The following is a 10,775-nucleotide window of genomic DNA, read 5'->3' on the forward strand; positions in this document are numbered from 1 at the left end:
TATTATTATTAAAAGAAAAAGATAAAACGGCTTTGAGCAAGAAAACAAAACATTAAAGCTCGCCATAGAAATCACACAGTCATGTGATGTTACGGATCAGTGATCTTCGTCACACTTGACAAACGGCGGAAATTTAAGTTTTGTTTTCTGTTGATAGTTTTTATTAAACGTTTAAAATAATAGTTGGCAAATGAATACCATGCTTGAAGCCGTCAAAACCTTGCCACTAACTTTTAATTTATGAATATGTATAGATATTAGATAGTAACGCAAATGTTTTTTCGTTAAAAAGATGAAAATATCACACTAATGGCAGAAATTGTTTTCCCACGATGGAAACCATTTTTTCATTGTAGTGTAATAACTGTGAGCATTATATTTGGAGCTCTTGCTTTCTGGATTATTGGTTTGCCGCTGATTCCCGATGAAATGGTGCAAGTAAAGCAAATGTTTCCAAATCCAATTTATGCAAGTGTCGCAATTGTTTTTGGATTTGTTGTATCTTCTGTTTTGTTTGGTGAGAAGATTTTTACTTCATGTTGTAAATAAAAAGTTGGATTCAAATGTTTTAAAAATAGCATCTCACTAGCAACTTGTCATACTTACCTGACAAACATGGTACACTAACAATGGCATGCTCATGCTCACATAGGCCAGCCTATTACTTATGTTGTTTACAACCAGTCAAAAATGTTAAAGCCCAATATGTCAACATCTCTATTTGAAAGTTTACATATATTTTGATCAAGTTTCATACGTTGTAAAGAATTTGCATTCACATAAAGTTGCCGCACTTCTAGTATGTCCTTGTTACGCAAAAACACACTGAATATTGCTGCAGGCAGTGCACACTGTTTCAACTAGGTCTCATCAGTGCAGCTGGTGACAATACATGTGCCAAATAGGCAAGTAAAGCCGGGCTACAGCACTCTAGTTTGTTGCTTTTACACTAAATTAAAAAAGCATTTTTTTTCAATCAAGGTTTGTGCTCACTCTTGTTGCTTCGAATAGAGAAGGAAAAGTTCTCTTGAATCATTAACTTTGGGCAATTTTCGTAGACCAAAGGAGCATTCAAGTTCACTTGCAATGAATAGATGAGTGGAAGAGAACTGGCCAGAAATTCTCATGTCATTTTATATCTAAAAGGACCAAAAAATGGCAAACCAGATATTGGGAGACAGAGCTTGTAAATTACTCATCAATTTCAGTTCTTGAGTATCTAAATACCTTTTATTGCGCAAAAACATTTTCGGCAAGAGTTGTTTTTATTGACCACTGTTTGTATGTTACTTTTTATTCTGTAGTGATGCTATTATGAGTTTTTCCTATTATCTGTTACCTGCCTTAATGAATAATGTAGCTGTAACACATCTGTCACAAATGGCAGTACAAGAAATATCTTTATTAATGAAATTTGGTCGCCGTGAAACATCACCGGAAATACATAGGTTCTGGGTTAAAATAGCAAAAGCAAGCTTTTAACTGAAACAGGCACATTTTGCAAGCAACAAAAAGTGGTAATGCCGTTGTCATGCGGCATAAAACGAATTGAATAAATAGATAAACAAGCGTTAACTGTCCACGCATTGAAAAGAACAATTTTAAATGTGACAAGCAATTCAAAAACAGGTGTAACAAAAGTCACACAATGCCTAAAAAACAAAATAGTGATGTTTGTAAAATAAGTTGGTCTGAAAAATTGTTTGTTGTGTTTTTAGAGATATTGTTATGAAGCAAAGAATTTTAACAGCATTTTAAATTCTGCAAAGCAATCGAAAATGGTAAAACAAATAAAACCATATTTATTATGATTTTATAACTAACATTACAATGTTGTAAGTACAGTATTTACCCAGTAAACACGATTTTTTCCACTGAAAGTACAATAAAAATTGCATTTGTTTTTTAATGCTATTTTTGAACAGTTTGCACAACCAACAAAGCGTTTTTTCACCTTTGTGGCATGTAACATATAACAGTAAATACCTATAAAAAGCCATTATTGGGTATCTGTTGTATATATGGAACCATGATTTTTGATATAATTTTCATGTGCCAAAAAATAACACTTATTGTCATGTCAGTGCTTTGGCACAGGTATAAAGTATGTCAGCATGACATTGTGGACAGGTCAGTTACCCCAACATTAAAAAAAGGTTTTGTGCATATTGTGTAGAAAAAATGCTACAATTGGCTTAACTTTAGTTTTGCCAGTTAATACAATATAATCTATTTTTTTTTAATTACCAAATTAATTTTACTGTTTTATGTGTATGTAGGTTGAAACTAGGCTTTCGACTTTCATATTTAACATGAGAAACAGATAGGAATTTAATTGTCAAAAACAATGTGTTGTTGTGGTCCAATGGTGCTTTATGTTTCTATTTTGATTTTACTAATAGTCTTCAGGGGAGGGTCATTCGGCGAGAGGGCGTCACTAAATTGTAGTGGCCCTTTACTGCATTGCGCTGGTCGTTACTTGTTTGACAAACGTCAGAGCTTGAATTCTGTCATATTGGTTTCAGTTGTTTTAAAGGAATACTGTTTGGCATTTTCGTCCATCTGTAAATGAAAAGTTTGATATAGTTGTGGCTGAGATTAAACCTGGGTTGCAGATTGATAAGCTGTAAGCTCTATTTTAAAGTCATTACTCCAGTTTAGAGGTAAAAAAAAACATATTTTTAAAAGATCAGAAAAAATTATCGCAATAAGCAAACGAAAGCAAATAGTGTAAGTCTGATAAAAATGCAACTTAAACGACCCAACTAATCAGTCTAGATTTGAGCAGAAATCGTGCTTTTGGAATTGCTAACCTCGTTGGTTTTGAAAATATGCTAGCCGAGTAGTAAGAAGAATTCCTATCTAAAATTATGTACAAACAAATCCAGTTTATCACATAACCAATGCTGGGATTCAAATTTTTGGTCAACCGGTTCCATCACAAAAGTCATATTTTCAACCGGTTCTGTTACAAATAGTCCATTGACAGTAACCAGTAATGCTAACCGGTACGCTCATCTCATAAAATTTCGTGAGACGGTTCTATAGAACCGACTGAATCCCTCCACAGCACATAACCAATTTGGCCCCCAAAATTTGACGATAACAAATAGGAACAGTTGAGCTAACAACAGAAACAACAACAAAAATAATTTTAACAAACCTCTGGTGCAAGTTGTTGGTCCTCATCTTCTGAACCAAAGTATTTATCGATCATATCAAAAGTTTTTTGGTAAATTTCCTGATTTTCATGACTTTGTAGACTCTCAATTTTGTCCAGGCCTAAATGGAAACAATCAGTATTTGATACTTCCTGGTATAAATGTTTGAGATAGAGTAAACATTGGTTACACAGGATTTAGTTAGTCCGGATCTTTGCCTAATTCAGATAAAACTTGAGGCACAAATGATTTGTAATGTGGTAAGGCTTTAACTAAAAATATTTTAGTAACAATAAGATGGGTGCTATGTATGAAACTTGGTAATAAATACTTTTAACAGCTTATTTGAATCTATTGTACCTCTACAAGATTCGATCATAATTGCATATTGGTTAACTCCAGAATCCTGCATCTCTAATTTTCCAAGCCTTAGAATATTTTCGAGCCCGTTTAGAGCCACAAGAATAATCCTGGCATCTTGGGCTCCAAGCAAATCACACAGGGGGTCGATACACTGTATACTGACGAGGTATCTAAAAGACAAAAGATCGCAATTAAACATTTGATACAAATACTCATTTGATATTGTCATTTTGTTCACTTACTTATAATTATGTGTCATTGTATAAACAAAGTTTAACGATGTAGGGTGCCTTTCATGGATTTGTTAAGGCTTGAACACCATTTGGCATTTATATTCTCACATTTATAACATCATAGTCAGATCTCTTAACTATTCAAGAAGTTAGTAGAGCGCAAGTCCCGGAAAGACTCCTGTCGTGGGTTCGAATCCCACCGCAGGCAGTATTTTTCTAGCCACTGCCTTGCCATATGGGAATGCTTGGTGACCGACTGATTCGATATCACGCCTGTAATATGCCTGCATACTATGATGGTCTCTACCTATATTGCAAAACTGTGTCTAAAAGTCAGTTTTTAAAGTTATATACTCGAAAAACCATATTTGCTCTGGTAACTGCAAAAACACAGACTAACTTTATTTGCTGTGGAGTTCCACCCGAAGTTGCATTTGTGATCGCCCAAGCACCCTCTTTTCGTGTTTTATAATCCGCAGTTCGCATAACTTCAATTAGCTTTGGAAAAATGTTGGAGTCAATGGCATGTTGAATTTGCTGCCTGAAAACATGAAACACAAGTTTAAGACAACCAAACAAATGCATGTACTTACATACAAAGAAATGACAGTAATGTGCAAAAGAAACAAACATTAAAATTAGTGCTTATTTTGTATTGGATTTTTCCATTAACTATTAAGTTCTGTTTTATTGTAATGTATTACTCTGATGTATGATGTTAAGTTTTATAGTATAACTACTAAAATTTATCAACAAAAAATATTGCAAAGCTGTTTTTTATGGTTTATTCCCTAAATCACTTAATAATGTGGAGAGTTTAAATAGTAATACCTATTTCCAGCTGTTATATTAGATAGCGTCCAGCAAGCTTCTTTCTTTATTGAATCTTTATTTACTGAGAGAAGATGGTGCAAAGCAGGAAGAACAGAACAATTAAGAATCACCTGGACAAGAAAAATATTCAGTTGACTAGATCATGGGTTATCCATCAATGATTGTCTAAGGCAGCGGTTCTCAACCAGTGGGCCATGGAAGCATTTTGATTGGGCCACAGACCAATTAAATAGAAAGCTTTTTTAAGAATTTACTTTCATTTGCTTTGGAGAAATTGGGAAAGGATGTAAATTAATTTAAATTATTCTGTTTGAATTTCTGCAACACTTTATGTTTATGATGTAATAAACTATACTTTGTGATTATAATAAAGCCAGATAGCAGCATATCAATTGTAAAATTACCTGGTCATAACTGAAAGTGCTTGATTAAAGAAAGGAAAGTGCTGTTTTATGAATTTTTTTGCATAGTTGTTTTTAACGTATAATCTGTTTGAAATATGTTCTGCATGTTTTTTCTGAACCTATTTTATACTTGTTTTTTCTTTCATAAAAATTTACTGGGCCACAGAATTTTTGAGCAATGAAAATGGGCCACGAAAGAAAAAAGGTTGAGAACCACTGGTCTAAGGTCATGGCACAAATCAACTGCTAAACTAACCACAATTATATTTTAGTTCTAAACAAAAAATTAGCTCTCAAGTCTTAATGGTTAGTAGAAAACCTATACTTTTACTGATACAAGCTGAAATAACCAATCTTTGGTCAAGTCTATTTGTCTTTTTTGTGAGTAAAAAGTCTTATCACCTGTGTTTGTACATCGTCCCCTGTAACGATATTTCCCACAGCTCGTAGAGCGCTGGAAATAACAGCGTGATGACTGTGAGTTAAAAGTTCCACCAACCTTCGGCACACACCACTGTACATGAAATACAAAAGTTTAATCTTTGCAAAAAAAATCTTTGCAGGTCATCAACCCAAAACTTATGTTTAAATTGTCTAAACTGGTGACGCAACAAACAGCAAATCATCTTGGTTGGAGTATAATAATTGAACTTAAGATATTTGTTTCTCAAATGCCTGTTGCTAAATTTCATAAAAATCACCATAGATGTTCCTTAATTTTTTTTGATATAATATTTTGACTTGGAAACAAATTTTTAAAAATACTTATTTTACTTGTTATGAAATGTACAACAACAGAACACATACACTTTGTCAAAGTCCTATCATTTTAGTTTTAGAAAATAACTAACACACCTGTCTATAACCATCTGTATTTTTTCATTTGGTCCATCGGAAAGATAGGAAAGAGCCCAACAAGTGTCGGCCAAAATGTCAGGTTCCTCATTAAAAAGTAATCGGGACAAAACTGGTAGACAGGGCGACACCTAAAAAATGAAATGCTTTGAAATCATGTGACAATAAGTTTAAAACAAAGATAACAGCTGAATGCTGAATTTCTTAGCAGTAATGGTCATAAACCCAATATACATGATCACATTTTCGGTAAAAAGCTTTTGTGTAATGTTGTGCCATAAACAATTGAATACTTATACCATGCAAGTGGTTTCAAAGAACATTTTTTGAATGCATTTGTGGTAAGATTAACCTAAGTTTGGCTTTGATTTTAGGACATTTTAACACATATAAGATGGACAGCATATTGACTACATAACTAATCTTAACCAATTTTGAACACAGGCAAATTCAGAAACAATCACATCATACTTCATAAAGCAAAATGTCAGGAAGTCAATTTTACTGATTTTGAGCGGAGATAAAAAAAATGACTGCAAATATATCAAACACTTTATGGGTGGTCACAGTCAAGACAAACCTACCTTTTGAAAATTAGGAGGTGGATTTTTTCCTCTGCACACATTTGAAATTGCCCACACAACATTTCGTAACATTGAAAGCCGTGAGCTATTTTTTGCCAACCTAAAGCCAACAAAAAAGTTGTTAGTGCCCCGGCAGCAAAATTACATTCTATGGGTCATTGTCACTTTTATTGAACATAACAGCAGAATTAAGGTAAAATAGATGTTTAGGCATCCAAAATTTAATGTTAGGTGCTTTACCCAATTCTACCAAATACAAAACATCTCCTCTTAAAAACAAAAATCATCGAAAACTTAATAATACAAAGATTAAACTACTGTTTAATTAAACAAACAAAAATTCTATGCGTCAAATGCATAATTTATTTTTTTGGGAAACCACTAGTATATATGCTCAGTCAGGCACCAACATAGAGTCATTAGTTGTTTCACAAAAATAATTAGTTTATTCAATGCCAAAACAGCAAATGCCTGCTGCTTTACCCACTTCAGCCATATATAAAATGAGTCATTTAAACTGCAACAATCATGAAACACCTTATAATACAAAGATTAAACAATTTTGTCATCAAACATATACAAGACAACGTAATATATATGCAAGGCAATGCCTAAATTGCATACAACTTTCACAAATTCTTACTCAAGTAAAGGAGGTATGACTCCGCACTCGATGACATAATCCCTGCACTGTGCACTGTCTCCTGCTATGTTGCCCAGCGCCCATACAGACTGAAAAAACAAAGAAATAAATTAGTTGCAGAATTGAAGTTCGTACGACAAACAAAGGGAGCAATATATGAGTAATATTCACTGGTTCTCTGGCATAATATTTTTACACAGGGAAAACTCAAAAGTTGTTAAGGTAACAGTTGTTAATGCGGATTAATATGTGAATCATGCTCAAAAACATGAAATAAGACTTGTACTATGAAAAAAATCTCCACACACTTTTTTAGCCCCAAAATTATTATGGCCTGCTAGTACTACACAATGGGAACCACTGAAACAGTAAGGGGTTTTGTTTAAACATTTGTTGATCATTTCTTGTTGTTGCTGAAAAAGAAGCAGAGACAGTTACCTTTTGCTATAGTAGGGGTCGGCAACCCCTGGCACGCTAGGTGGTTTTTCATGGCACGCCAACCGGTTTGTGAGTTTATATTGAAGACACAATTTACCCTGTTACACTGCTTGTTTATAGTTTTTATCATGCCATTCCCTTAAAATTCAGCCTTGCATGCACAAAACACTCGTTCTCTTTATTATTAATATCGGCTGGCACGAACCATTATTATTTAGAAATACGTTCACATGCGAGGTCATTAACACATGGAAATAACAAGTAAATTGGCATGTGTCGCCTAAAAGGTTGCCAACCCCTGTGCTATACAATGCCCTTGTCAGGACAAAACGTTAGTAGATAGTGAACTTTCATGTGGTCGAACATATACATTTGTTTCTGCTACAAAAATGTTGTCATACCTGTTCGCAGACTTCTTCATGTGGTGATGTTAATAAAGACACAAAAATTGGGACGGCATTCGCTTCAATCACGACTCGAGTTTGCATATTAGTTCCTGATGCTATGTTGGTGAGGGCCCAAGCTGCCTCAAACTGCAAGCTAGGCTGATCGCTATGACTTAGCATATTTACAAACTCTGGTACCAGCCCAGTTTTGATGACCTCGTCAATTGGAGGGTTTGGTTCTGCAAAGTCATGACTATTAAATTGCAACAACTTTCACAAATCAGTTGACAGTTTACAAACAGGTTTCTATTTCATAACTTTTCTTTTTATATCCCTAACTATCTAAAATATTTTATGCTTTTATTGTTGCGTTGACGGTTTACAAATGGTGGTGCACAATATTAATTAAGAAGCATTTAATGTGTTGTCTTAAAACACCAATAGTTTCACCAGGACAAAAAATTTGAAGACTTGTAGAATAAATCAGTATATCTGCCCAAATATGCAACTTGTCACCAACAACAAAAGTGATAAATATTAACTGGCAAACCTTTTGAAAGAAGCCTTCTAAACTTCTGGGTGTAGGAATACTTTTGCTGAATCGTACCATGAAGTACGGCTTCAACCATTTCTTGGTCTATAAGTTCACCATCTGATAAACAAGTAGTGGTAGATTAGAATACTTTCACATGTCAGCATTTTATTGCAATCTTTAGAAAGTAAATTGTGCTGCCTCATTCAAATATTTACCTGTAGTAGAGTGGATCATTTCAATCTGAATGTTATCGCCACCAGCAATTTCTTCATTATTTAATGTCACATTCCTTCTTTTAAACACCTGAAAAGAATATAGATGAGTTATTGTAGCGATTTAGACATTCTAGATGCAGTGTTGGAAAAAAATAACTTTAAGGGGGTTGAAAAAAAAGTTGAGAATTGTTGTCATAGAGCAGTGGTTCTCAAAGTTTTTTATTGTCGGGGCCAAATGGTAGTTTTTTAAGTGTGTAAGGAGCCACAAAAAAAAATCGAGACCTCAAAAAATCACTGAAGATTATAACCTTGAAAGTTGAAATAGCAATCTTTGGTGTTTCTCTGAGGTCTGGCGCAGGCCGCAAAATAAGTAGTTGGGAGCCACATGCGGCCCTGAGAGCCGCGGTTGAGAATGTTATAGGGTCTTTCTAGTGATAGGACGAGTACCCGGTACTGGGTATCGAACGATTTCAGTGGTATCGATACTCATACTCGGTATCGATATATTTTGTCTCAGTTTTCGATACCAACGTGTGAGTACCGAAGGCCGATTTACACCATAAGAACACGGGCAACTTTTGGCCAATATTTATTTCGGACAGCACAAAATCGGGAAAAAGTTCCGCCAGGTTACGTATATTTTTTTTCGCTATGACGTGGTGATTACATTTTTCAGCATGTGTGTGTGCACGCCTGTACCCCGACTATGGCAGATAAATTAGCCAGTGATATACAACAGTACAACACTACACTTCAGTACTCGGTAATCGTACTCGGTATCGAAGGTATATACATGTGGTACTCGTACTCGGCACTCGCTTCAAAACCTGATATCATCCCATCACTAGGTCTTTCCTGGCACAATCTTAAAATGGAGCTTAGCATGGGCTAAGCCAGGGGTCGCCAACCTTTACTACTCAAAGAGCCACTCGGACCAGTTTCACGTAGGAAAAAAACACTGGGAGCCACAAAGCCGTTTTAAAATTTAAAATAAAATGCAAAATGTTTTTAGTCTTATGACATTCGACTTTTTGTTGTTAGCTAGTGTTTCATTGCATACTAGACACGCTGATATACTAGTCTCGTCAGCAGAGAAAACAACTTTACGTAACGTAACTAACGTTGCATATTCTGTTTTTGCAGCATTTGGTAAATTCAACAACTGAGCCGCATCAGAGGGATCAAAGAGCCGCATGCGGCTCCGGAGCCGCGGGTTGGCGACCCCTGGGCTAAGCTGACTTGATGCAGGTTTGAAGTTTTAGACATTGCTCCGGTATTTGCACTGGGCTCCTCTAAAATACGCAATCTACGCAAGCTACGCAATCTACTTACAAAACGTATGCAACTTTTAAAAATGTTGACGGCTAGGGTTTTTAGGGTCTGGGTGAGGGTTTATAATAAAAATAACACTATAATTTAGTTTTAGATGCCCAGTTTAGGCTTAATATTCACATGTGTGTTGAGAGTGGTACAAAATACCGTATGGTGCCGCATTTTAACACTTGTAAGAAAATTAAGCCCAAAAGGTATCTGAGATTAAATTATAGTTTTTTTTTTGTTATAAACCCCCACCCAGACCCTAATAGCCCTAACCGTCAACATCTTAGTTAGTTTTTTTAGTAGATTGCGTATTTTAGAGTAGCCCATTTGCACTTATGCAATTTATTTTTTAATGGTTAATCAAAAAAATATTTTACCAAATACACATTTTTATGGGTAAACAAATCACACCTGCTCATCACGTTTCTGTTTTCGAAGTTGAATCCCTTCTTCTTCGCGTTTTCTCCTCAATTCCTCCTGATCTTTTGCTTTGTTTTTATAAATCTTCATTCGTTCTTTTGACGCCATTATTGTGACTTTGTATCAATTTATACTTTATTAACCTTAATAGATCAGTAATTTTCCTGTCGGGTTGCAGTTCCTAAAGTTTAGTAACTGATTTGACGTTAGAAAAAAGTTTAAATTGATCTAGACTAGAACTAAACAGTAAACAACCTTACTTTATTGTTTTATTAAAATAAAAACATAATTCAGACGTCATACTGTTTGAAAGATTTAAATTGACTTCGCCGTAATTGCCAAAAAACAAAAAACATTCAACAAATTTGACGCGCTGTTTTCTTC

The 10,775-nt window shown here is 34.8% G+C and overlaps 1 protein-coding gene and 1 long non-coding RNA gene across 2 annotated transcripts; one reads left to right on the top strand and one right to left on the bottom strand.

Moving 5' to 3' along the window:
* The first annotated feature begins 23 nt into the window (after window positions 1-23).
* Window positions 24-1,909, top strand: LOC145231924 (uncharacterized). Its single transcript, XR_013860792.1, has 2 exons — window positions 24-517; window positions 982-1,909. It is a non-coding gene; the product is annotated as an uncharacterized LOC145231924 (long non-coding RNA).
* Window positions 1,388-10,611, bottom strand: LOC145231919 (importin subunit alpha-7-like). The gene is made up of 13 exons (XM_080096383.1): window positions 10,383-10,611; window positions 8,652-8,739; window positions 8,452-8,553; window positions 7,917-8,140; window positions 7,078-7,166; window positions 6,435-6,534; window positions 5,851-5,981; window positions 5,398-5,509; window positions 4,589-4,701; window positions 4,158-4,298; window positions 3,522-3,694; window positions 3,164-3,282; window positions 1,388-2,562 (listed from the first exon to the last, which is right to left on the bottom strand). The coding sequence occupies exons 1-13, from the start codon at window positions 10,497-10,499 to the stop codon at window positions 2,494-2,496; spliced, it is 1,578 nt and encodes a 525-aa protein (XP_079952509.1). The 5' UTR covers window positions 10,500-10,611; the 3' UTR covers window positions 1,388-2,493.
* Between the last annotated feature and the right edge of the window lie 164 nt (window positions 10,612-10,775).

Source organism: Phallusia mammillata, chromosome 6 (genome assembly GCF_965637545.1).
Source record: "Phallusia mammillata chromosome 6, kaPhaMamm4.hap1.1, whole genome shotgun sequence".
Lineage (NCBI taxonomy): Eukaryota > Metazoa > Chordata > Ascidiacea > Phlebobranchia > Ascidiidae > Phallusia > Phallusia mammillata.

Excerpts from the sequence above, each read along its gene's own strand:
- LOC145231919 (XM_080096383.1), bottom strand. The coding sequence starts at position 10,499 with ATGGCGTCAAAAGAACGAATGAAGATTTATAAAAACAAAGCAAAAGAT. Across the intron at positions 8,740-10,382 it reads AACAGAAACGTGATGAGCAG|GTGTTTAAAAGAAGGAATGT; the intron begins GTGTGATTTGTT and ends TATTCTTTTCAG. Across the intron at positions 4,702-5,397 it reads GGGACGATGTACAAACACAG|GTGATTCTTAATTGTTCTGT; the intron begins GTGATAAGACTT and ends TTTCTTGTCCAG.